This window comes from Ursus americanus, chromosome 17 (assembly GCF_024610735.1).
Source record: "Ursus americanus isolate L20-20 chromosome 17, mUrsAme1.1.p, whole genome shotgun sequence".
NCBI classification, from domain to species: domain Eukaryota; kingdom Metazoa; phylum Chordata; class Mammalia; order Carnivora; family Ursidae; genus Ursus; species Ursus americanus.
In genome coordinates, this window is record NC_142143.1 from 10,376,625 (window position 1) to 10,402,042 (window position 25,418).

The 25,418-nt window shown below is 59.8% G+C and overlaps 2 protein-coding genes across 3 annotated transcripts; both read right to left on the minus strand.

Annotated features, from left to right (window-relative positions):
- Positions 1–616: 616 nt before the first annotated feature.
- Positions 617–6,639, minus strand: PDXP (pyridoxal phosphatase). The gene is made up of 2 exons (XM_045779920.2): positions 6,009–6,639; positions 617–2,044 (listed from the first exon to the last, which is right to left on the minus strand). Exons 1-2 carry the CDS (start codon positions 6,580–6,582, stop codon positions 1,728–1,730), a joined length of 891 nt encoding a protein of 296 aa, XP_045635876.1. The 5' UTR covers positions 6,583–6,639; the 3' UTR covers positions 617–1,727.
- A 1,799-nt stretch (positions 6,640–8,438) lies between these two features.
- On the minus strand, positions 8,439–21,569 carry SH3BP1 (SH3 domain binding protein 1). Of its 2 annotated transcripts, XM_045779927.2 has the most exons (19): positions 21,207–21,568; positions 20,003–20,045; positions 19,657–19,761; positions 18,544–18,620; positions 18,123–18,234; positions 17,961–18,037; positions 17,323–17,467; positions 16,766–16,834; positions 16,514–16,604; positions 15,931–16,076; positions 15,069–15,180; positions 14,609–14,690; positions 14,437–14,517; positions 13,650–13,766; positions 12,634–12,731; positions 11,927–12,128; positions 10,553–10,647; positions 9,699–9,706; positions 8,439–8,622 (listed from the first exon to the last, which is right to left on the minus strand). In XM_045779927.2, the coding sequence occupies exons 1-19, from the start codon at positions 21,263–21,265 to the stop codon at positions 8,494–8,496; spliced, it is 1,848 nt and encodes a 615-aa protein (XP_045635883.1). In that variant the 5' UTR covers positions 21,266–21,568; the 3' UTR covers positions 8,439–8,493. The 2 variants fall into 2 exon arrangements, with proteins under 2 accessions (XP_045635883.1, XP_045635882.1); XM_045779926.2 differs by lacking the exons at positions 8,439–8,622; positions 9,699–9,706 and adding an exon at positions 8,729–9,287 and having other exon boundaries at positions 21,207–21,569.
- Positions 21,570–25,418: the final 3,849 nt, after the last annotated feature.

The following is a 25,418-nucleotide window of genomic DNA, read 5'->3' on the forward strand; positions in this document are numbered from 1 at the left end:
AGGAAGGCCTTGTGCAAACTCCCGTCCAGTCGAGGCTTGGTCAGGCCTGGAACAGCAGGGGCCTCTCCCGAGGCTGCCCTCAGCCTGCTCACAGCAGGGCATCCCCAGTGGGAGGGGTGCCTGAAGCAACACAGAGAGGGACTCCAGTTCAAATCCTGCCTCAGAAGATCGCGCTTTCTAGATGTGTGCCACTGTGTAAGTTAACCCCACATTGCTGGAGTTTTTTTTTTGTGTGTGAAGTAGTGGGTCTTGAACTCACCACCCTGAGATCGAGACCGGAGCCGAGATCAAGTGGCAACGGCTTAACTGACTGAGCCACCCAGGTGCCCCCTAACGCCGCATTTCTGATCCTCGTTCCCCAAGTGGTAAACCCGGCTGAGTGATCCAAGCCTGCTGAGCCTTCCAAAGGCCTGAAACAGACTGGACTCCAGAGCCCCCTCGAGGCACAGAGAGCTGTCAGGTTAGGGTAGCAGGTAGTAGGCTGTACACGCAGAAAATGCTCTGGACCCACGGTGGGTCATTTCACGCAGGGGAAGGTTGTCCTGGGCCAGTTCGGTGGACACCTGGCGTAGGTCCTCCTCCCGCCCCGAGGCCCGCACAGACTTGAGCCCACACAGACACTCCACTCGCACTTTATTAAGTACGGGAGGACTGGTTACAAACGCCGTGGAGGTGGTGGGAAGGCCCAGCCCCCACCCCCGCCAACACTGGCACACAATAATAAACAAATAAATAAATAAACAGCTCGGGGTGGGCATGGCGGGAGAGGTGGCACAGCAAACACGGACAGCACAGGGAGGGACACGACAGCCCGCCCTCCGGAGCTGTGGCCACCATCAACGCTGCCCTGGTACCGTCATCAGGGAAGGGTTGGGAGCTCCACTACAGAAGCCCCCAGAGCCACTGCGTGTGGCCCCTGGATCACAATCTTCGGGGAGGAGGGATGTCTTCAGCACTTGGACCCTTACTTATTGACAGACATCTGGACCCCTAGCCGGTCCAGCCAGATCCAGATTGTCAAGGGGCCACTGTCTCTCAGACTTCTGGATTGTTCTCTTCAGGATCTAAGAGACCAAATGGGTCATTATTACCTGGTGCTCTGATTAGTCTAACTCAGGATCGAGGACATGAACAGGTCATTGCCACTTAGCCTTCTGATTGGTCCACTGTGGGTCCAGAACATCAAAGGGCCATGGTCACTTTAGGTTCCCAATGAAACCCCTCAGGACAGACCCATCAATGAGTCATTCTCACTTAGCCTTCTGATTGGTCCATTCAGGGCTCAGGAGGGTTGGTGGTTACCTAGGCCTCTGACTGGTCGACAGGAACCCAAGGCCAGGGCTGGAGGGGCAGGTCGAGCTCTAGAGGCCCTCCGCTCCCCCACCCCCAGAAGGGGGTAGGGGATTAAGTGTTCAGGGTTGGGGGGAATCTTAAGTGGGCATCAAGGCCCAGATTTCAAAGAGGGGAGGCCACGGGGGAGGAAATAAGGCCACCTGGCTGGGTCAGGCCCAAACGAACTGGTGGGGGAAGGGGGACAGCTTCTGGAACAGCAAAGAGTGACCAGCCACCACTGGGAGGGGATGTGAGGGCCCTAAAACCTTCCCTGGGTCCCAACCCCACCAGGCTGCAGAAACTGGGGCCCGGGAGCCGGCAGCTCTTGGCCCATTGCCTCCATCCACGGGATCAGAGTGGAGGAGGGATGGGGCTGCAGTGCCGGTCCCGTGGGCTCAGTCCTCCAACCCCTCCATCAAGTCTGCGACGCTCTCCACATAGTAATGGGGCACAAGGTCGTGCTGGCCAGACGCCAGGTAGGCCTGGGCCTCCTCCAGGCGGGAGACGCCTGTGAGCGTGAGCAGGGTGGTCATGCCACAGCGGTGGCCGAAGAGGATGTCGGTCTCCAGGCGGTCGCCCACCATGAGCGTGCGGGCGGGGTCCACGCTGAAGTGCTCGGTGATGCACTCGAACATGTAAGGGCTGGGCTTGCCCACCACCAGGGCCTGGCGGCCCGACGCCGTCTCCACTGCCGCAGCCAGGCTCCCGGTGCCTGCAGGGAGATGGAGACGCGGTCAGTGCCGAGCGGCAGCAGGGAGGGCATCCAGGCTCGGACACTGCGCTTCCAGGGAGGCCGCCTGGCATGGGGGTTGGATTAGGCACGGAAAGGAGTCAAAAGTCTTCCAAGTCTTAGTGTCGTGGTTACGGGTACAGACTCTGCAACCAGATGCCTCATTCCAGACTCCACCATCTCTACCCTTCTCAGGCAGGCCATTTTGCCTCCCCGTGCCTCAGTTTCCCCCTCTCTAATATGGCACTGTGGCCGAATGAGCCACACTGCGCGTAACCGGGCCTGGCTCAGTCAGTCCTTGGAACGGGGGGATCCAAGTTATGCCTACCTTCAAAGAGGTGCTGTGGGCATTGCTGGGGCAAGTGCCTGGGAAACAGAAAAGCGCTTAACAGATAAAAGCCGTGGTTACTGCTGCAGGAATGGGGGCTCCTGGCAGCAGAAACGGGCACGGCCCTTCTAGAACGCGGCAGGGCACAGAAATGTTCTCGCCTTGGCCCCAGTCAGCCTCGGCGGCCAGGAAAGTGATCATAGGGAGAGAATTCAAGCTGGAGACAAAAAAAGCTACCCGCTTGAAGATGTCTGTGGCTGCAGGAACTATAAGGAGCAAAATTATGGACACGCCCAAGTAGTTAACAATAGGAAGACTGTTTAGAAAAGGAGCGTCCTGCCCCACACAAGGAGTCCACTGTGTCCGTCCCACAGGCACGTCTTTGTGCTACAAGGTTCGGCCTTCACATTCATGTCCCCACAAAAACGACGATGATCACGATTTACTAAGCACATTCTAAAGTGCCAGGGGCTGTGCGGGCTGCTCACGGCAGCCCATTTTACAGATGAGAAAGCTGACGCTCAGCGCCATGAAGTGATTTATCCAGGGTCGCACAGCCAAACAATGGCAGACACAGGCTACGTGTTCACGTGGGTCCGACCCGGTCGTGTACCCGGCCCGCTGGTACTGGCTTGGGACTGCTGAATGTTTCCTTTTCAGGAATTTTGTGAGCTCGCTGTTAAAAGCCACTATGAAAAGTCCACTTATATAAGCTTACGGTCTAATGATATTTAAAACAAAGGTAATAAATTCTCAAAACTCATTACTTCCTAATTATTTGCCCATTATCTTTGCTCTGGAGATTATTACATCTGCAACGATGGAAATACCGTACAATGGTGTGTACAGATCTTCCCAGCTCCATATTCAGTGACCTAATGTTGGTAGCTTGAAACGGGCTATGGTGGGAGTATTTACACCACAGAGATTAGGAAATTGTATAGATCAAGCCCCCCTCCTCCCCTCCCCGTTATTAAACGTTCGTCAGTACACCACTGGGCAGACCCCAAACACTCTGGGCCTCGTCTCCCTTCACAGTGGAGGACATTCCGAGTTGAGTTGAAGTTACAGAACGGAAGGGCAGACACAAACGGCAAGAAGCCTCAGCCTGGCCAGCCCCCGGGCGAGGAGAAGCAATTTCCCTAGGGTCACAGGATAAGGGCAGAGCTGACCCGGAGCAACACCAGTGGGAGGTTCTCTCTGACATCTGACCTAGAACTTGCTTGCTTGTTTTCTCGATGAACTGGGTAGGGAAGAAAAGCCATTTGCCCCGTTGGTTAGAAATTCCTTCCAGGATGGGAAGGGCTCAACTGAGTCACCCCAAAGTGTTTTTCTCACCTCCAGAACGGTCTCAGCCGCATCAGCAATTTCCTCTCCCACCAGGACAGAGCTGATCACCCTTGGCCCCCCATGTCCCACTTTATCCACTCAGCTATGACTTACTGAGGCCCAACCATACGCCAGGCACTCTGCTAGGCACTGGGCAGCAGGGATCCCTAACCGAAGGGAGTGAGCACACTGGCAGGGGTGTCTAGGAACTTAGCTCTGTCCTCAGACCACCCTTATGCCACTTCATTTAACATCCTATAATCTGGGCCGCCTGCATGGCTCAGTAAAGTGTCTGACTCTTGGTTTCAGCTCAGGTCATGGTCTCAGGGTTGTGAGATCGAGCCCCACGTCCAGCTCCGTCTGCTGGGGATTCTCTTCCTTTCCCTCTCCTTCTGCTCCTCCCCCTCTGCCCCATTCCCTGCTTTTACACGCTCTCTGTCTTAAATAAAATCTTAAAAAAACCCCAAAAATCCTGTAATCCAAGGCTGACACATGTTTTGGTGGTGACATATTCCTAAGACAGCAGGCATTTCTATTTGCCAGTTCGAGTGGCTGCCATGTGCCAAGAAGGTAAACACACAATTTAGGAGACCCATCGGGTAAGGGGAAGGAGGAATTGGGGTGAGAGACTTGCATTCTTTCAGATTTTATGCATATCGGGGCCCTTATTAATATTTTATACCACTGTTTCAAAACCACATCATTCAGCTGTGTACGAACACGACGGCCGCGCTGTAGCTCAGCCTCTGCCTCCCCCTCCAGGTCGTGAGAAAGATCAACAGGGCCTGCGACACAGGCAGGTGGGGACCAAGATGACAGGGGCACAGGCACAACGGGCAGGGCCTGGCCTGTCCCCAGCTCCTCCACCCCACCCTTCCTGAGTCCTAGGGGGCCTCTTAACCCACAGCCTTAACCTGAACTTTGAAGCCCCCAGGGAGAAACTCACTTTTCATAGCACGGCCCAGGACAGGCAGGAGCTGATACAGCCCAAAGCCCAGACCAGAGCCCTCAGCTTGGATTTATGGGGAAACTGAACACATAGCAAATTGGTCTGCAACAAAGCGAGGACAGAACTAGCCTAAAATTATAGATTCCCAGCCTGGAATCGGTTCTGCCATGGCCTAAGCCCTGCTCCATGTTTCATCCCCTACTGCGCTGTCCTGCAGGATGCCTCCTCCAGGAAGCCTTCCCAGATTCCCTCAGCTCTAGGCCCTCCTGCCACCCCATCACAATACTGCGTCTATTCCTCAATCAAGATCACCCTCACTCCCCCAGGATTTGGTACCAATGACAGTCTAAATCAGTGGCCAGCAAGAAGGGAGTGATGGAGATCTGGCCCCACCCTCAGCCTAATGACTGGGGTACTGACTTGTCCACACACACTCACCACCACCAGCGGTTCGCTCCCGCTACCATCTGCTCTCGACTAACTCAAACCCTCCGAGATGCAGGAGCCTCCGCCTGTTCCTGCCTCCTCTGAAGGCCTGAATACCTAGACGACAGCAGTAAACGGTGCCTTGGATTGGGGTGGGGGTGGGGGTGTGTGTGGCCACAAGAGCCAAGTTCAGGTCCTCCTGCTCTTGGGCAGCTCGATTCCGCTCTCTCAGCCTCAGTTTCTTTAACTGAGAAATGGGACATCTCCAGAGTAATTCAGAAACTAAGTTAAGAACAAACAGCAAGGTACTTCAAAAAGCTCCGTAATAACACGAGAGGGCTCCGGATACAACCCACACCTACTATGTGCCCGGCAGTCACTCTGATCACTCTCGCTGGGGAGGAAACCGGCATGGTGAGCCTTCCTACTTTACACCCAGGAGAGCGATGCTCCGAGGTTATGTAACTTAAAATTACTGAGCCCTGGAGCTGGAACCGAGGTCAAACTCCATCCACCTCCTATGCTCCTCGCACACCCGCCAACAATCGGTGGCTGCCAATGCTGTTCCAACAGCTCCACAGGGGGGACAAAATGACAGGGGTCCCTGAGGCGGGTGCAGGAAGGCCAGGGCTGGGAGTCCGCCAGCAACCCCCTGAACCACAACTGGCCTCAGTTTCCTCATCTGTCAAACGGGGGCCCTACTTGAAACTGCACCCCTCAAGTGGTGGCAGTTTCAAGAATTACCAGACGTGGCCGTGACAAAGCTCGCCTGGGCTCCTGCTGGGTGGGAACCGCCCTCGCATCCCTCCGGGTCCCCACCTGTCACCTGGAGACACCCCTTCCTCGCCCCTGGCGTGGAGGGAACAGCGCAGGTCGCCGCCCCACCTCAGTTTCCCCGCCAGCCGCGCGCTCACCGGGGGTCCGGCTGCCATCGCTGAGCGGGTGCCACGGGTCGCGGTCGGTGGCCACGAGCAGGCAGTCGGGGTCGCGCAGGTGCGCGCACGCCTCGCTCAGCTTGGCGAAGGAGAAGTGCTCGTCGTAGCCCACGAGCACGGCGCGCACGCGCGGGGCCGCGCCCGGGTCCTCGCCGGGGTCCCCCGCCAGGCGCAGCCCCGCGGCCCGCAGCTCGGCGCGGAGCCCCTCGCCGCCCAGCACGAACACAGTGCCCGGCGCGGCCCGCGGCCCGAGCAGGCGCTGGCGCAGCAAGCGCGCGGCGCACAGCGCGGAGCTGAAGACCTGCTCGGCGCGCAGCCCCCGGAAGCCGAGGCGCGCGAAGCGGAGAGCCAGCTCGGGCCGCGCGCGCCGGCTGTTGTTGCTCACGAACAGCGCCGCCTTGCCGGCCCGCGCCAGCCGCTCCAGCAGCTCCGGGGCGCCCGGCACGGCGCGCTCGCCGTTCCACAGCACCCCGTCGCAGTCGAACAGGACCCCCTGCGTCCGGCCCAGCACGTCGCGCAGGGCCGCGCCGCGCAGCCGCTCGCAGCGCGCCATGCAGCCGGCTGGCCGCCTGCACGCCCGCGCCGCGCCGCTCTCCCTCTGCTGGCACGGCGAGCTTGCCCGCAGCCCGCCCCGTTCACCGCAGCGACCAATCGGCGCGCCGGAAGGGCCAGGGGGCGGGGTCACGGCCTGGCCCCCGGGCCAATGGGGGCAAGAACCTCGGAGAGGCGTGAGGCCTCGACCTAACCGAGCCTGGAGAAAAAGGTAAATCGCGGCTGAGGCCGAGGGGAGGGGACCAATGAAGACCTAGCCTTCGCCCCGTCCGTTAGCTCTGCTAGGCCAGTCGCCGCCGAGTTTCAACCCCGACTAGCCAATTAAAGGATGGACTGACGTTCTTCTTGGCCAATAAGGAGTTACGAATAGAAAATGTGGAGCGATTAGCCGCCCTTGCGTTCCCCAGCCAATCAGAAGCTTAGGAGAGCTGGTTGCTAGGAGGAAAACAGATGCTAAGGGAGAGGTTGCCTTTGGGTCAAATCTCATTGCCCTCTGAACCATGGACGCCCCAGTTCTGAGCGAAGTCCGAAGAAGCGCGTCGGTAGGATAGGAGAGAGGCACCTAGTGTCTTCTCGAGCGCTGGGGCCCCTGGCCTGGACCCGTCGTTCTCCACGCTGGCTGGTAGAGGCCCCTGGGGAACTTATATTTTGAGATTTAATTTACATACAAGATGCGCAGATCTTACACGTACCGCTCGATGACTTTGACAAATGCTGTTTAAAAATACCGAAGTGTGGCTGCACCCCAGAGATTCTAATTGTTTGGGGTGGGGCTGAGATATTTGGGGGTTTTGTTTTTTAATTACCCAAAGCCAGGTGGAGAGGCACTGGGTCACCAGGCTGCTGGAGGCAGCCAGTGAACTAAGCACCCTGGGGACGGAAGGAGCCCGAGCAGCAGTAGCCAGTTGCCCAGGGCAGCAATGGGGTGACTTGGCTGCCTCGGTCCCTACCTGGGGAGGCAAGTGTCACAATTCCAAGTTGTCTGCTGACCGCTGGGAAGGTGCTAAAGACCTGGGAAAAGCCACCCTGTCCCCCTCTCTGAGGCTCACATACTTTCTGCTCCCCAACACCCTGGCCTTCTGCTTCTGTCTCAGGTGGTCTCCTTAGCTTGGAATGTTCTTCCTTCTTCCCTTTTTCACCTGGTCAACTCCTAAAAGACTCCTCTTTGAATCACCTCCTCCACGAAGACTTCCTGTGCTCTCCACACAGTCTGGGTTAGCCGGTCAGCCCCTAACTGGTTTGATATGGGCTCCCAGTACCATTATGCTTGATTCTGTTGTCAGCTCTCCTGCCTGTCTTTTCCCAGGAGCTCCCTGGGTGTGTAGGGCCGAGCTGAGGGCCTGGCCCAGGGTCCAGCATGGAGCAGCTGCCGTGGTTTGGCAGACAGATCCAGCCCTGCCCCTTGAGGGAGCCTCTCCTGCCTGCTCTGAGGACACCAGGAGTTGGCGGACCTGACATCCACAGCGGCCAGCGCTCAGAGGGCACTTCTGTGTGCGAGAGTGGTGCTTTGGTCTTCACAGGAATGTCTCCCGTAATCCTCAGAACACTTCTGGGGTGGAGACAGCTGTACCATGTCCCGGATGAGGAAACTGGAACAGTAAGAAGTGAATTGCTCAGGCTGTGAGGGACAGGCCCAGGCTCTGGAATCAGTGAGACCTGGGTCCCGATTCCAAGTCCATGCCTCACTGTCGCTTTCTGAGCCTCAGTGTCCCCTCAACCAGTCAAAGGTAATGGGATTTACTTCCCCAGGAGAGGATTCTATGAAAAAGCACATTGAATAGAACAGAGTAAGCGCTAAAAATGCTGGCTCTTTTTACTTCAGACAGGAAGAAAGAAAGGAGGCAAAGAGGGAGATCGTCCCCTTCATACAAGTGGCTTCTTTATTTCGAGGGCAGAAAGAAAAAAACAGCTATCATTGGGCCAGCGGCTCCAGTTTTGTCCAAAATAATTTATTTACCAGCCTTACAAAACAATACATTGGCAAGAGAAAAATAACAGTCCTGTAGGAGCAGGCAAGCCCCTCCTTCCTTCCGGCGGCTCCCTGGGGACCCTGCCAGAGAGCTGGGAGTGGGGTGAGGGGCCCCCAAGCCCAGGGTGGCTGCAGAAGAAAAAGGTCTGGAAGTGGAGGACTGTCCCGAGTCCTCCTTGCCGTGGGGGCCGACCCAGCGGGCACCGAGGCACTTGTAGGCAAAGGCTGGAGGCCCCCACCCCGGGGAAGGGTGAGGGCCGTGTCCTGGGCGGACAGGTGGGAGGGAGGAGATGCTGAGGGGTGGTTGCCGAGGAGCAGGCCCGCTCAGTCGGTCTCTGAGGCAAGGCTCCTGGGCCGGGGTTGAGGGGGGATGGCTGGGGGAGTGGAGGCCCTGCCCACAGCCTCAGGGGCCCCTCCCTCCTCTGTGGCTGCTCCCAGGTCCACCTGCGCAGGAATGCTCAGAGCCACCGGGCTGGGGGAGGCCGGCCCCGGGGAGGCCGGGCTGGGGGATGCTGGTGAACGCCGGCTCTGGCGCCGGGCGGGCTGGGGAGGATTGGGGGGCAATGGGGGTGGCACCGTGGGGGCCCGGAGGTTGCTGCCAACCAGACGGCGGGGTAGAGCCTGGGGGGTCGCAGGGCTGCTAGAGCCAGGGGGCGGGAGTGGGGCCGGAGGGGAGGAGCGCATGCTGGAGACCTGGGGGGGCGGCATGGTGGGCCGGGCTGGCGCTGGGCGCTTGGCTGTGGAGGAAGGACAGGGGCAGTTAGGCACCCACATTGCCTGTGGCAAACCGACCAGGCTCCACGCCACCACAAGACCTTTGCATCTGCCATTGCTTCTGCCAGGAACATTGTTTCACGGTTGGCTCTTCATCACTTAGGCCTCTCTCCATGGGCCTCACCCCCCCAGCTAGAGAACCCCTTCCCCTGCCCTGTTCTAGGTACTGTCATACTCTCCTGTTGTATCTTCTTCATAGGACTTGCTGCCCTCTGAAATGAGCATGTCCGTTTTTATTTTGCTTGACTCCCTGACACGAAGGTAAACGACGTGAGGCCATCCTATGTGGGCTTGGCTAGCACAGTGTTGGGGGCACGGAGTGGGGGTTCAATGCGTATTTGTTGAACGAAGAAATGCTAGCTGTCCCCCCTGACTCTCGGGTCTTGCTCACCTCTCAGGAACCCACCAGAAGCCCCCCACCCTAGTTTTCAGAGATCCCACTGCACAGTTCCAACCTCAAGAGGTGGCTGAGGGGCCTGGACTCTGGTTCTAGCCTTGCCTCCACCCACTGTGGGTTTTGGGCAAATCACATGCCCCCTGGGGCCTCAGTTTCCTCATTGGTGAGATGGGATGAAAGCCCAGACCTCCCAGGGCTGACACGAGGCACACGCCCCATCCTGCAGGATGGTCCCTCTGTGACTCGTCAGCTCCTGCTGGTCCAGAGGCTCCTGGCTCTACACTGTACCCCAGGTAGAAAACGCCAGTGCCTCATGGGCTGGCTGGACCCTCCCAAGTGTCCTGGTCCCTGGCAGTGACTCCCCATCTGAACCCCTGGGCTTCCTCATCTGCTTGGCTTTAGGTCAAGTCAACAGATGCGTGCACCAAAGGGGCACAGAGGAGCCCCGACTTTCTTCTCAACACCACCACCACCTCCCCTCCTCTTTACTCCCCTCCCCTCTTCTTGAGGGACTGGACTCCACAGCCCCCACCCCGCGTGACGGCTAAGCTTCACGGAGCATTTTCTGTGTGCCAGGTATGAGTCAGGCAGCACCGTCTAACAAACAGCCCTACAGAGCAGGTGTGGTTGTCGTTCTATCATGCAGAGGAGAGGGGCAGACATGCTGAAGTCACCTGCCCAAGGTCACAGAGCTGGAATGTGAACCCAGAGTGCGAGGCAGCAAACCTGGGCTCTTGGCCACCTGGATTCCTGACCTCGCCAGTTGTCTGAAAACACGGGCCCTCTCCCTGCCCACCTTCTTCCCCCTTCTCCCTCCCCCTGCCAACTTACTCCTCCGAGTCACGTCCTCCGCTGGAGTGGCTGCCTCCGAGGGACTCCTGCTGACCTTGGGGGAGGCTGGTCTGGGGGGCGCCTCGGACTCTGTCCTGTGAAGGGAGGAGAGGGTCAGGGTCAGGCTTGGCCACCTCCCACGAAGTCTCCTGGCATCCTGGAGAGACTCCCAGCCAACAGGCCAGGTTGGGGTTCTCCCAGGACTTGTCCTCCCGCCACCTTGAGGCTGGGCCTGGGATCTATCCCCAGGCTGCCCCCATCTCCCCAGGAGATGCTTCTGGCACTGGCCAGGGTTTGTGTCCACTGAACCCCCTGGCTTCTGTGTGATACTGCGACAGTGTCTGCGGATTTCCATGGGCCACGAGGGCAGGTAGAAAGCAGGGCCTGGGCTTTTAACCTCCATCTGATCTTCACTTGATGTTCTAGCCACTAGAAGCCAGACAGCGGATGAGAAGCAGAAGGGGAGGCCGTGGCTCACTCCTGGCTTCCTCCAGCTCTCTGCTCAGTTGGCTCCTCCTTAGGGATCCCCACGCTCTGGCAGCCGCCCAGTCCGGCCCCCTAACCTGCTCTCCTCTCCTACGAGGGCACGTGTCACTGCCCGGCCTGACAGTATCCATCTGGCGGTATGCTTGGTGACTCTCTCTCCCCCGCCCCAGGAAAGCAAGCGCTAAGGGCCGCGTTTGTCTGTCTTGCTCGTCCGTGGAAAGTCACGGTTTGGGCCCCGGTGGTGTGATAACAAGCAGGGTCTGCTTGGTATGGAGCCATGGTACCTCCCTGGTGCCACGGAGCCCTTCCAGATGTAAAGGATCAAAGAGAAGACTGGAAGGTATTTACAAATTCCAGCTGACCAGCTCCCTTGTTCCCTAAGTCCCCAGGGCCTGAAACAGTGCCCGGCACACAGCAGGTGCTCAGCAAACAGCCATACACCGAACGAGGGAACGCATCGGAGGCTCACAGGAATATCCCTTCTTTCTTTTTGCTTTCTTTTTTTTATTCTGTGAGTAAAGTGATAGAAGTTTATTAAGTGAAGATACAGAAAAAGCTCTCAAGAGTAAGAGGGGTCCCAAGGGTTGCCAACAAGGCCTTTAGGGTTGGTCTTTTAGAGAGAGCTAACTGGGGGACTTAAATCCTTTAACATCTCTATCGGTAACACCTTCAGTGGTTTACTTCCTTTTTAGGACCACCCATCCCCCACGCCTGAGAAATCTGGCTGCTGAGTCTCCGCCTCACCCCCTCCAAATGGGGAAACCTGGTATTTGGGATGAAAATACAATAATCCCATTTCCTAAAATGCCGCTGGAAGCCCTGAGATGGTTCCTCAGGCCAGATGTTTTGGCGCAAAGATGGGGGTCATTCATATCTGTCAGTCCTTACCTTTCCTTGGTAGCTGCTGAGGCCGAGGCTGGGATCTGGGCTGGTGCTGGAGCCTGGGCTGGCGCTGGAGCCTGGGCCGGCGCTGGGGCCGGAGCTGAGGCGGCCACAGTAACTGCTGGAAGTTCCTCAGCAGCTGGCCTGTTGCTGACCTTGTCCTGGGGGCCAGGGGCTGAGAACAGGCCTGACACGTTGAAGTTGACATCTGCAGACAGAAGGAAGCAGGTCTTAAATCCCAGATCCTCATCCAGGGTCAGGACCCCTTTGCCTTTCCCCTACGTTATGTGGACCACGTTTCACCTTCCCGCTCCCACGGGGGCCTCACAACAATTCCGCAAGGCAGGCAGGATCATCCCCATTTTACAGATGAGACACTGAGGCTTAGAGAAGCAATTTGCTCCAGGTCTCGTAGTGAGTTTGTGGGGCTGCCAGGGACCGAAGCTGAGTCCGGAGTGCACCGAGCTGGGCAGGTGAGGGCCAAAGAGGCACCTTCACAAAGGCAGGCCCTTCGGGGAGCCTGAGTGGGTCAGTTAGTGAAGTGTTTGCCTTTGGCTTAGGCCATGATCTCAGGGTCCCGGGATCGAGTCCTGCATCGGGCTCCGTGCTCAGCAGGGAGCTGCATCCCCGTCTCCCTCTGCCCCTACATCCTACTCTGCTCTCTCCCTTAGATAAATAAATAAAATCTTAAAACACCAAGGCGGGAGCTCTACCTCCAGGAAAGAGGGTGTCGGCATTCTGTATCAGGGCCTCCACCACGCCCACCACCTGGATGGAGGACACGGAGGCCGCATCCAGCTGGGCCTGGTCCCTAGGAAAAAAGGCAACAGTAATGAGCTGTCCATTTCGTCATTTGTGACCCAACTCTCTCTGGCCCAAACACATCAAGTGCCTATTCTCGGAAGGCTCACAGAAGGGCGCCTGGGTGGCTCAGTCGGCGAAGTGTCTGCCTTCAGCCCGGGTCAGGATCCCTGCTCGGGGGGAGTCTGCTTCTCCCTCTCCCTCTGCTGCTCCCGCTCCCCCTCCCCACCGCTCATGCTCTCTCTCTCTGTCTCTCACACATGCTCTCTCTCAAATAAATAAATAAGATCTTTAAAATGAAAGGCAGCTCACAGACTACCAGTGGGTGGCCAACGTGTCACTCACACGCCCAACGCTCCCCTGCTTCACCCACAACGGGGCACCCGGCAGGATGGCTCCCTTTCCCTCACAGCTCTTGGATCTAGGGAGCCTCGACGAGCAATCGTCCTCAGCAAATGAATGAAATCTTCCTGCACCTGTGGCCAGGTGCATTATAACGGCCCCTCCCACACCACACACACACATGGCACTTCACGGCTTATAATCCATCTCTCCATTCATTATCTCATCTCACTCCCAAAGCAAAAATCCTCCAAGTTTGTATCATTTCTCTCCAATTTACAGACGAAGAAATGGAGGTCCAGAGAGTGACTCGCGAAGGCATTTCTGGAAGGCCGAGGGGGTGGAGCTAGAACCAGATCTCTGGGCTCCCGGCCCTCCAAGCACCCCACTACCACCATCGTCCAGGACGCCCAGCTCCAAAGCCCTGTGGGGAACGTGTTCCCTCTGGGCTCCTCCTCACGGCAGCCTTGAGATTAGGAGCGGCTCAACCCACTGCAAGGATGGGGAAGCTGAGGCCCAGGGGAAAAATAAGCAGCAGACGGTGGGGGTGGGCACCGCCCCCTTCCCCCAGCGTGCAGCCCCTCACCCTTCCTTCTCGGGCGGCCACAGCAGGTTGGGCCCCAGGACGATGGCGATGTTACTGGGTGTCATCTTATTCACCTCCTGCTCCTCGGCCAGGCGCGCCAGGAACTTCATCAGGTACCTGGGGGGGCAGAAGGTGGCCTTGGTCAGGGGCAGGGCCGCGAACGCCCACTGAAGCCCCTGAGGCCTGAGAATTTCTCAGCCTGGGGTTTCCAAAGAGTGGCAAAGGTCCCCCTCAGGATGAATAAAAAAAAAATTTTTTTTAAGAAGATTTTATTTATTTATTTGTCAGAGAGAGAGAGAGAAAGAGAGAGCCACAAGCAGGGGGAGCGGTAGAGGCAGAGGGAGAAGCAGGCTCCCTGCTGAGCAAGGAGCCCAATGCGGGACTCGATCCCAGAACCCTGGGATCATGACCTGAGCCAAAGGCAGATGCTTAACTGACTGAGTCACTCAGACACCCCTAAAAATTTAAACAGTTACATTAGCTGACCTGCCCGAGTGCCACGCAGGGGTCAGGCACTGAGCTAAGCTGAGAATCTCCCTCCCTGCCCTGCGGGGTAGGGACTGCCTCGCTCTGTGTTTTCCCCGTGAGGGCACTGAGGCACAGAGAGGTCAAATCACCTGCCCAGGGCCACACAGCGGCAGAGGCGGGAATTTCAAGCCAGGTGGTGTGGCTTCGAACGTTCTAGGTGTGTGTTTAGCTCAGTGTCTAGTATGAAAAAGATGACTAGTACATCTTAGCTGTGTTTTCGACAATCTCACCTAGGACGAGGGGGCGGGCTCAGGCTCACCTGAGGTTGTCCAGGTTTTCCTGGGGCAGGCGGCTGCACACCTGTTGGAGGGCCTCCAGCCGGGCCCCTGGCTCCTTCAGGCTGGACAGGGGGAGAGACCTGGTGAGCCAGTCCAGGACCCCAGGGCCCCACCCCTGCAGTCCTGCCCTCCCAGCAGCCCCCCCCACCTTACCTGGCTGCCCTCATCCAGTCATCATAGAGGTCAAAGGTCATAAGGGGCTCTGGCAGCTCCCGCAGATAGGACTTGAGGGCACCTGCAGTGGTGGTGGGGGGTGGGGGGAGTATCTCAGACACAGTCCTGGAAGCCCCCATCTCCACCCCGGTGCCCAGAGCTCTCCGTCTGTTAGGAACGAGAGGCCCTCATTCACACTAACATGTCCCGGTCTGATCATTTCTTTGGCCCTGGGCCTGAGAAAATGATGAAGTCTAGCGGACTTGTTCCCAGGAAGTCATACGTTCACCACAGGGGGTTCATCATGGACCCCCCTTTACGGACCCCTATGTCCCCTGAGGTGTCGATTACCAGGCCTTCAGCCAAACTATCATGGGAGCATTCCAGGCAGCTGCAGGGAAGGGATTCCGGGGGGTGGCGGGGGGAAGGCCCTCCTCCCGGGGCTCCTGGGAGCCGGCACCTGCCACGGCGTGGGGGTCGGAGCAGAACTCCTGCAGGCTGCGGGGGTCCGAGGCCATGGTCTGCTTGAGGCGCTTCAGCACCGAGGCTCCCGCGGCCAGACGGAAGAGGCCCTGGGGTACGAGAGGAGATGGGCAGGGGGGTCACGGAGGGGTGGGCAGGGGAGGAAGCCCCGGCTGGGAGGCCCTGGCTCGCTCGGGGTCGGCGCCCGGCCCTCACAGGGCCCGTGTTAACGCCACTCTGGGGGGCAGCGCGGGGGCCGTGGGGTGCACGGCTGCCCTCACTCTCAAGGCCTAGGATTTGGCACCAAGTGGGACGTCTGGGAGGAGCTGGGAAAGTGGTGGGGAGACAGCTGTCTGGTTGGGAGTGGGAGGGGGAGAGAGGAGGCCCAGCAGCGCTGTCAAGAAGCCTCAGCTGGTCTTTGAGTAGGTCCTCAGGGTGTGTCCTCAGGAAAGGAGCTGAGGATCTAGAGACTGCCTGATGCACAGAATGGGTGTGGGCCGCCCGCAGCGGGGACCGCACCGGGGTCCCAGGCTTCACTGCCATCCTCTCGTGTGCCGCTGGGCACATTTTCCTCATGGCCTCCGTCTCCCTCCTTGTAAAAGGGAGCCAGTGAAGGCTCCGTGCAAGGGCTTTTGGGATAACTAAATGGAGCAAGTACGTAAAGGCTTTACAGCAGAATGGCTGCCTCACGAGCACCCCTAATTGGGAGGTGGTATCAGTTTGGCAACAGGAGGCCATGGCCTCCTGGGGACCTGGGCTCTAATGGTGGGATTACAGCACCAGCATGGGGCAGCCTGTGGGAGCTGTGGACAGAGGGAGGGCCCCAGGGCTCCTGCCCGACCTGCTCCCGTGGGCCCCACCTCTTCCTTCATGCCCTCAGAAAGCAGCATCATGACGCAGGCCTCAATGGGCAGGGCGATGTCCCGACCCAGATCTTGCAGGTGGGTTCCCAGTGACACCCCATACACCCTGAAGAAGGGGGTGGCCGTCATCGAGGGGGAGGGGTCTGCAGGGACGAGACAGATCAGCGGCCCAGGGTCCTCCCATTCCTGGCAGCCAGGCCAGGGCAGCCAGGGTGCCCCCAGACATCCGCGAGGGCTACTGCTTTGTCCAATGGTACCACCTCCCACCCAGTCATCCATGCCACACACCCTGAAATCATCCAACATCTCTCCCGAATCCACCCACCTCCACCGTTTCCACCCCAGTCCAGGCCACCGTCCCCTCCCTTCTGCTTCCTAAAGGTCTCCTGACTCCAGTCCTGCCCTCTTCACTCCATCCTCTACGCAGATGTCCTCTCTGTCACAATCTAATCAGAACTCATCCGCTCAGAAATCATCCATGGCTCCTTACGGCCTTTCAGGATGGAGTGGAAGCTTCTTCACATGCCCGAAGCAGGGCTGGGGTCGGGGAGGTGGGGCCAGGCCCTGCCTCTGTCCCCACCTGTTTGGCTGTGGTTCTCCCTCAGCTCAGCCAGGGCTGTGTCCAGTGAGCTCAGAGACTTGCGGTGGTAGTCAGCCTGGATCTCCATGAGCTGTGGAGACAAGGGGGCACCCCCAGGGGGAGTGAGCGAAGCTGGGCCTCCCCGGAGTCCATAAGAACACACCTCTCCCTCCCCCATCTGGAAGGGCGTCCCAGTGGCCCCTGGTGTCCACGCCTGAGTTCCAGCAGCTGCAGCCCCGTCTTGGGACTCACGTGGATGAAGTAGTTGGCGTATGTGTCCTCCTTGGTGGCGAAGTGGTACAGGTCGGCCAAGTACTCGTCCTTGGAGACAGAAAGGGGAGGGCTCACACCGGTGAGGCTGGGGACCGGAGGGGAAGCTGAGACCCACTGGGGTTAGCGACTTGTCCAAGCTCTACGTGGAGGGCCCCGGTCAGTTCTCTCTCTGGAACTCTTGAGGGCCTTCTCACAGCTTCTAGCCTCATCTCTGCGCCTCACGCCCTTAGCACGGTGGCTTAGGTCATTTACCATTCATTCCTCCGCTCACTCGGCAAACCCTGCCAACCCTGCCAAGACCGGGGTGACAAGCCCGGGTCCCTGCCTTCCAGGAGTCACGTGTGTGGCGTAGACAAAAGAGGCTACGAGCCCAGAGGCTGACTGCCTGGATTCAAATCCTGCCTCTCCCGCTTCCCCGCTGTGTGGCCTTGGGTGAGGCACACCACCTCTCTGTGCTTCAGCTTCCTCTTCTGTGGAACGGGACCCGCCCTTGCCCCCAGGCTCACATCCGGGGAACAGCAGCAGCGCCCCCTAACCTTGCACTGCTCCACCTTCCTCTTCAGCTCCTCCTCCTCCTCCTTCAGCGTCTCCACCTTGGTGGCCGTGGCGGTGTGGCTGTAACCGCTGGCGCCACCCCCCAGGCCCTGACCGCCGCCTGAATTCTTAGCTGCCTGAGTGAGCCTGGCGACGACATCAAGGTGGGGTGGTCAGTGTCTCCCCCCACTGCCTGTCCAGAGCCATGTGTCCCCTCCGTATGCCTGACCACCCAGGATTCTGGGATTTATGGATGAACATCTCAGAGCACCACTTGCCCGGAGTCTCAGCCAGGCCCCACGGGTGGGGGGCGGGGCCGGGCATGAGTGCTCAGGGCCTCCCCCTGGTGGTGGGCTTGGTCATCACAGCCAGCCAGCAGCACAGTGCGGGGGCGGAGCGTAGGGTGGGTGCCCTCCTGCTGTCCCGGGATCTTGGAGGATCATTTCTGGCTCTCCTAGGATTTGGGGTCACCCTCAGCTGGCATGAGCACGTGCACACACATGTTCACAGAGACTAGATGTGTACACGTGTGCACACACTGTACCCAGTGGGCCCTGCCATGTCCTCTGAGTGTGGGTTCTGCGGCCACATCTGTGGGCTGGCCTAGGTGTGCACCCCACCCAGGGGCTCTGGCTCCCACCTGCTCTTGAGGGTGTTCCAGTCGGATACCAGCTTCTGCAGGCTTTTCTTGTGCTTGAGGATGGCTGGAAGCTCCTCCTGGGGGTAGGCACGGGGAGGGAGGTGGGGTCAGTGGGCTGGGGATGCTGGGGGGGGCAGGGCTGGGGGGAGTGCGGAGGGTCACCTCACTCAGCCTGCTGAGGGGCTGCAGGACGTCCCTCTCCAGAGCCATCTCAAACTCTGCCAGGATGCGGGCCAGCTGGTTCTGAATGGCACAGCTCATCTCTAAGGCCTTCCTGTGGACACAGCACCGGTGGGTCCAGCCCCCACAGCTCCTCACCCCCATCTGGAAGCACTTGGTGGGGCCTCCTTCCTCCCCATCACCCCCTGCCCCTTCTAGCTCTCCTTCATCTTCTCTCAGCCAAACACCCTCCGAGGCCTGGCCACCCTCACTGATCTGGACACTGTCCCCCAGTGCAGTCACTACCCTCAGCCTGGTTATCCTTCCACGGGGATGCCCTTCCTCACCTGAACCCCCTCCCAGCCCAGATTCCCCCCCCCCCTTGGCATCTTTGGGTGAGGGCTGGGGCCCTGTCTGTGCTCACCCCATGCTGGAATCAGGGTCCAGCTCCTTGAAGCTCTCGGCCATCGTGGTGGACAGAGCCATGAGAGGAAGCTTCTTCTGCAGGAAGGGCAGGGTCTGGCTTTGAGCATGTGCCGACCTGCGGAGCCTCCCTCCACCCCACCCAAGCACACGGCACCCCACTGAGGCACTGGGTATGGACAGGGGAGGAGGGAAGCCAGGAGGGCCAGAGTCTTAGGTGGGAGTGGAGACAGAAGGATGACCGGTCATGGCAGAGGGGCACCTCCCTGTGACCATGTCCCCCCACCCCACCCCATCTGAGGTGCCCTTTTCCCCTCCCAGAAACCAATCAACTGGGCCTCAAGGAATGACCAAGTACTCTCACACCAGAAAACTAACAGGGGGCATGGAGCTGGCCCAAGGTCACACAGTTGGAAGGAGAAAGGAGGCTCTAGAGCACCCTGGGAGTGGGGCTCTTCCCCTGCCCCAGGGCATGGGTGGCACAGATCGGTCACTGCTGAGCTCAAAACCCTCCCACCTAGAGTTACCAAGAGCACCAGCTTGAGTCAGAAAGAGCAGGGATCAAATCGCAGTTCTGCCACTGACTCGCTGTGTGACCTTAAGACTCTACCTCTCTGTGTCCATTTCCTCATCTGTACAAAGTGCTAATAAAGGCAGCCTCTTCCCAGGGGTGTCGTCAGCGTGAAGTGAGGCAACGTGCTAACAGAGCTTAACAACAGACTAGCAGTCATCAGTTACAAAGGCTCGCTGTTGATTAATACCAGTGAGTATTAATATCAGCTCAAATGCCACTTCCTTCTGGAAGCCCTCAAGCACTGCCTTAGTTCAGAGCCTGCTCTGCTCTGCTCTGGGGGCTGACCGGACAAAGAAGTTCAGGCGCGGTCAGAGGCCTGGCCTTGGCTCAGGGGATCAGTGCAGAGGGGGCCAGGGTCAAGAATGGGATGGGGAAGAGCCTCATCAGTGGGGTACCAGAGGGGCGCTTGCGATGGTGCAGGCTCCACCCCCTTGGTGTGCCAGAGGATCAGACTAGCAGGGAGACCCCAGCCCTGACCTCACTCCCCCACCGGGCAGAGGTGGCCTGTCCGGGCCCCAACTCCCTGGGACCCCCACTCACCACCCGCTTGTCCATGTCCGCCCCGCTCTGGCCCTGCAGACAGGCCTGCAGCCGTTTGTGGACATTGTGGGCTGCCCGCTTGGCCGGCTCCAGCCGCTGCTCCACCTGGGAGTGGGGGGTGGGGCTCAGAGTTTAGGGATCATGGGAGATTGTTGTCCCCCACCCCCCACTGCCCCCTTCTTTCCCAGAGCAGGAACCACCTTTCTCTTCCCTCCTCCTGGAGACCCCACGGCCAACAGCTTGGGGCATGACTCAACCCGGCCCCCCAGATGGCGTCCTGGCCCGGGCCTCTGCTGACAGCCTGCACGGGCCTGCCTTGCCACCCGAGGCCGGCCCAGGCACGTACCTGCTGCAGGTCCTCCCCCAGGAACTCGGCAGTCTCCGGGGTGCTGTGAGGGAGGGAGGAGCTTCTGCTGAGGCAGCCCTGGTTAGGAAACCCCCTGCCTCCCCTTGCCCCCTCAATAGGGCACCTGGACCCCAGTGGATTCCAGTGCCCCTCCTCGCTGGGGCCCACCCTGGGTGGCCTGCCTGCCTCATCCCAGTCGGAGCACATTCCGTGGGGGCGGGAATAGAATACATGGCTTCTTCCTCCTCCACCCAGGGCTGTGTCCCGAGAGACGGTGGATGAAACCCAAGGCGGTGGGGCTGGGAAGCCACCCCAGCCTCTCTTGTGCTGACCCTGGGGAGAGGAGGCCCGGCCGGCCCCAAGAATGGGAAGTGTGCGAGCTCAGACTCCTGGGCCATCAGTCACACAGAACTCTGGACTGGCGTGCTGTGCAGGCCCTGGACCCCTGCTCAGGGACACATGGGGACACTGAGGCTCAGAGCAAGGGGGCCTGACTGCCCTGGCTCTGGTCTCCCACTGCATGGACGCCTATGTGAGCTTGTCCCCTCCCCCGGGGCCAGAGAATGGGAAACTCCCAACACAGGGGGAAGAGGAGAGAAGATAGGCCCTAGGAGCTCCCCAAACTTCTGGCCTCCACTACATCGGCTTTGGGGCCCGGGGGGTGAGAACGGAGAGACCAGGGGATGTTTCCACCTGAGGCTGGGAAAAGCAGAAGCAAGATAGAGAAGCTGGAGGCCTCCGGGCTGGGGGTGGGGTGGGGGGAGAGGCACAATGCAGGACAAGGCAGGCCCCTCCTCCCACCACACCGGGACTTAGTCTCCTCTCCTCCCCCAAGGTCTGGGGCCCTGATAGTCCCTCACACCAGACAACCAGAGATGTTAGCTGTCCCCATTGTACAGAGGGGACAAGTGAGGCCAGGGAGGGCCGTTCGCTCAAGGGGTTCATGGAGGCCGAGAAGACCCAGCATCTTTGATCCTCCCTGCAGGCAGAGGGGTGGGGGCCCTTCCCCCTTCCCCAAAGGGCCTTGCCCCTCCTGCTCTGGCCGGGAGGTGGGGGTGGCATTCAGAGGCGGAGGAAAGAGGGCAGGCCTCTGGCCAGTCAGAGGGTGGCTGTCCAGCCGTCCCCAGCCTCCTCCACCCCTCCACGTCCCCTAGGGTCCGACGCGGGTGAGCGCGGGGCTGGGAGGGCGCGGGCTGACACTCACCGTCCCAAGCTGCCCGTCTGGGCCAGCTGCCGCATGCGATGCAGCTGCCTCTTCATCATCTTGGGCGCGGGCTGGGGGCTGCGGGGTCACGGTGGGGGGCGAGGGCCCGGCAGCCCCCGGCCCAGCCTGCCTGCGCCCGCTGCGCCGCTCTCGCCCCGGATGGGTGGGCGGCGCTCTCCGCTTCCTGGGCCAGCCGCGCTCCGGCGGCCGCTCGCTCCCTCCTCCTCCGCGCGCGACTCCGCCCCCGGCCCCCAGGTCACTCCTCTCTCCAAGTTTGCTTTCTCGCTCGCACCCGGCTTCCGGGCCCCCCGCAGGCCCCCGGCCGGTCCCCGCGAAGGTCGGGCGGGCGGCCGCCTGGCCGTCCACAGGTTGTGTGGCGGCCCCGCCCCCGGCCCCGCCCCAGCCCGGTGGCGGGAAGCAGGTAAGCCGGCTCCTGCCACCGCGCGGCCGGACTCTGGGCTCCGCCCTACCCGCCGGCCCGTGGGCCCTGGGTTTCAGTAACTTCTGCACCCCTCTTAAGGGCAAAGAGGGTTCCATGCTTGGGAGGCAGAGGCCAAGGACAGGCCTCTCCAGCCGGTACTGGCCCATCTGGGCCTGCCGAAGGATGCTATCCCAGACTCCCTTCTCCAAAGGACCTCCTGGCCACCTTGAGCGGAAGATTAACCCTGCCTGCTCCCCTGCTGGAGACTGGCTGGGGACTTTGGCTTCCTGGGGCTACCTTGCAGCCTTGTGCCCTTGGACAAGTCCCTGGAACTCTCGTCTTGCTGTCTTTAATAGTCTGATGGGCCAGGAGAGTTGCCCATCCTGGAGAGTGGACAGGATAGCCCTGACTATTCTGGTTGTCCCTTTAAGGGGGGGTGCCCCACCCTCCGGAGCAGCTCCCTGACACCGGGCACCTTCCAAGCCCCAACACAGTTCCCTCCACCCATTGGTAAAGCCCGTCCTTGCAGCAAACTTGCGGAGTCCTGGCCCTTCCTCTTGTGAGGCAGTGATGTGGGTGCTGCTCTGATCCCCCAAACTCAGTTTATTTCTTTGGCCCTCCACCCGAAACACAGTTGGGCATACAGTAGGTGCTCCATAACTGTTAGTTACTACAGATGAGGGATCACAGAGTAGGCTCTCCTTACTCTGAACCCCTGTGACCCCCAGGCATCAGGGGCCCCAGGGGTGGGGTGGAGAAGGAGTGGCATCAGGACAGTCTGTTCTGCCACGCCCCTTACCCTTGGCTTTGTAGGGAATTTTCACTCAGTTTGAGGATTACTTGATCGCCTACTGTGTGTGGGTGGGCGGACTGAGCACTTCATGAGGGCAGGACCTTGGCCTCAGACAAGGGATCTGCCAGTGAGCCCTCCCCAGATGCGGGCTGCTCCTCCACTCCCTGGAAGGGAGAGCCAGACAGGCCCAGTGCAGTGGGGAGGGGCTGAGAAGGGAACCTCCAGCTGCTGCCGCTGAGTCAGAGCCTCCCGGCTGGGAGGCCACCTGAGTGTGCAATCCACTGGATTGAAGGCTCTAGCTGGCATAAGGAGACCCCACACAAGGTTTCCTAGCCCACCTCCCTTTTCCCAACTGGAAGGCCCCCGGAGGGGATTCTGGAAAATGGGCAGAGCTTGAAGGATGCCTTCATGGAAGAGGAATCAGAGTCCAGGGTAGGCCTAGCTTCTTAAAATGTGGGGCTGGGGTTTGCAAGCTCTGGGTGCCAGTCCTGGCCTTTCCCCTTTCCTCACTGGCCAGATCCCAGAACATCATGGTGGCTCCAGTTTCCCCCCATCTCTGCAATGGGCACAGCCTCCTGTGTGCACAGTTAGGAAGCGGAAGACTCCTAAGCCAGCAACTTGACACCAGGTGCCCCTGTCTTGCCGTTTGGGAAATCTGGGTTACATGGTGTCCCCACCCTGTTTCAGCCCTGCCTCCAGCCTGGAACACACTGGGCCTGGGCTTGTCCACTTCCCCAGCTGCTCTGAAGGTCCCTGAGGGCAAGGTCTGCCTCCTACCTTTGTCCCCCCAGGCTTGCCCAGGCCTGAGCCCTAGCTCAGGTCTGCAGAGGGGTCAGGACACCTGGGCTGTAGCAGCGGCAGCTGGAAACCACCGGGGCCATCTCATCAGCCCTGTGGAGCTCCGGGCCTCTCACCCAGGCGCCAGGCTCCCCTGTAGTATGACCCAAGACCCTTGTCTGTCTGGCCTGGGAGGGGCTGCTGTGCCTCTTGGCAGGGTGAGCGGTAGGTTTTAGGGTATATTTCAGCTCGAGCGCACTTGGGTCCTGAATCATAAAGCGTTGGAAGCCCCAAAGGTTGGCTCCTCCTAGACTGTTCCTTCGAAGGATGTTGTAATCAGACTTTTGGACTCTGAGGTTTTATCAGGGAATGCCGAGATCGTCGTTTTAGAACTGCAGATGCAGGAGGGGGACTTCAGAGGTCACCGGCCAACGCTGTCTCTGATCACAAGACCTTTCCACAATGCATTGTGAGGGCACGTTGGCTTGGCTGGCTCTCCCCTGCTCATGCCGAGTCCTGCACGGTCTAGCAACGAGCCATGGTCACAGGCACTCGAGAGACAGGGCTGACTTGAATGCAAGTGAGGGCGGTGCATCAATGGACACTTAGTCCCACCCCGGAGACGGCCAGAACAGAGCTCGAGTGTGTGTGGATGCCGCCGGCCAGCTGGGCTCAGCCTCTAACTGGCGGGGTGACCTTGGGCAAGGGAGGTCACCTGGCTGAGCCTCACTGTCCTGGGTAAAATGAGAATGAAAGCAGGTACCGGACAGGTTGCTTTGAGGACTAAATGAGCTCCTATGTGAAATGCTTAGAACAAGCCCTGGTTCTTCTTATCCAGTCTGCACCGCTTGGCATGAAAAGACCCTTGCCCCCATTCCTGCCTAACTGCCCCCTCCCTGTGTCCTGCTGCCTTCTTGGGACAATAGCACGCTTTGTCACCTACTCTTAGCACATCCCCCAGTGAGGCTGGTGTCGTTGGCCCCGTTTTACAGGTGAGTAGATCAAGGCTCCAAACACCAGGTCCCTTGCTGGTTTAAGGACGTGCGCGGGGAGGCCAGGGGCTGGCGCGGAGGTGGTGGGAGCAGGGGTCAGCTGCGGGGCCGCGGGACTGAGCAAGCATGTCGCACTGGAGATGCCTGGGCAAATGGCTTGTTTGGGGTCCTCTCGGTGTGGGCTGAGTGGAGGCTGCTGCCCAGAGCAGGCGTGCAGTGTGATTTCTGGGGCTCTGACAACTTGCCTGCCTCCTCCTCATGACAAAAGGACTTTCCCAGAAGGAAACCTTGGGTGGGGCCGAGCCCTGAGGACTTCCCAGTCCTGGCGGCCCTCGAGAGCCTGCGCCCTTGACCCCGGCTCCAGAGGACAGCAGCCACGGAGGGCTGGGGAGATGGAGGGCAACGTGCCGCCAGAGGGGTACCTCATGGGACTGCTGGTTGACCTCAGCCCTAACGTGTGACCTCAGGCACCTGACAAGCTCCTGGCTGAGGCGGAGGACGCAAGCAGTGGGACTGCCACACAGCCAGGCCAGGCCGAGGGCCGGTTCCTGTGTTCTCCGCCTGTACGGATGCTGGGGGCAGGGGCAGCAGGAGGGCAGCGGTGACAGCCTCTCGGGCGGGTGGCTGCCACAAACAGATGAGCAGTGTGCTGCGGTTGCCAAAAAAGAAACCCCAGCGAGCGGCTGCCTCCAGCCGCAAAGTGGAAGTGTGGCTTCAGGGTCTGGGAAGTCCCGCTGCTCCTGGGGTGGGGGTTGGGGTCGCTGTTCGAGAGACAAGGGACCTTGCCTTCCCTGGTCCAGCCCGAGGGCCCCAGAGGCTCTGGGTGCGGTGCTCGGTGCACCGGACCTACCTCTGGCTGAACCGAAACACATTATTTGGGGAAAGACGACTCTGGGGAGTGGAGGCTGAGGATACCTCCCATCATCAGATCCCACCCCCAGCCCCTCGGACAGATGCGGGGCTCCCATGGCGGGCCCCTCAGGTCCCCCTCCCTCCCAGCTCTCCGTGTGACATGCTGAGCTCCTGGCTCACAGGTTCCATGCCAGCCTCTGGGCTGACCCCGGGCCGTGCCTCCTGGGGGGGCTGCTCAGAGGCACCTGGAGGATGGCAGACAGTTGGCCCGACTGACTAGGAAAAGGGGAAGGTGGGAGGTCAGGAAGATGAAAGGGATACGCCTGTCCCTGTCACGTCTGGGTCACTCCGAGCCCACACCTTGGGGAACCAGTTCG

Coding starts and splice junctions, on each gene's coding strand:
- SH3BP1 (XM_045779926.2), bottom strand. CDS start 21,265: ATGATGAAGAGGCAGCTGCATCGCATGCGGCAGCTGGCCCAGACGGGC. Junction 20,046..21,206: donor CAGACGGGCAGCTTGGGACG/GTGAGTGTCAGC, acceptor CCTCCCTCACAG/CACCCCGGAGACTGCCGAGT. Junction 18,621..19,656: donor CGGACATGGACAAGCGGGTG/GTGAGTGGGGGT, acceptor CCCTTCCTGCAG/AAGAAGCTTCCTCTCATGGC.
- PDXP (XM_045779920.2), bottom strand. CDS start 6,582: ATGGCGCGCTGCGAGCGGCTGCGCGGCGCGGCCCTGCGCGACGTGCTG. Junction 2,045..6,008: donor CGATGGCAGCCGGACCCCCG/GTGAGCGCGCGG, acceptor ATCTCCCTGCAG/GCACCGGGAGCCTGGCTGCG.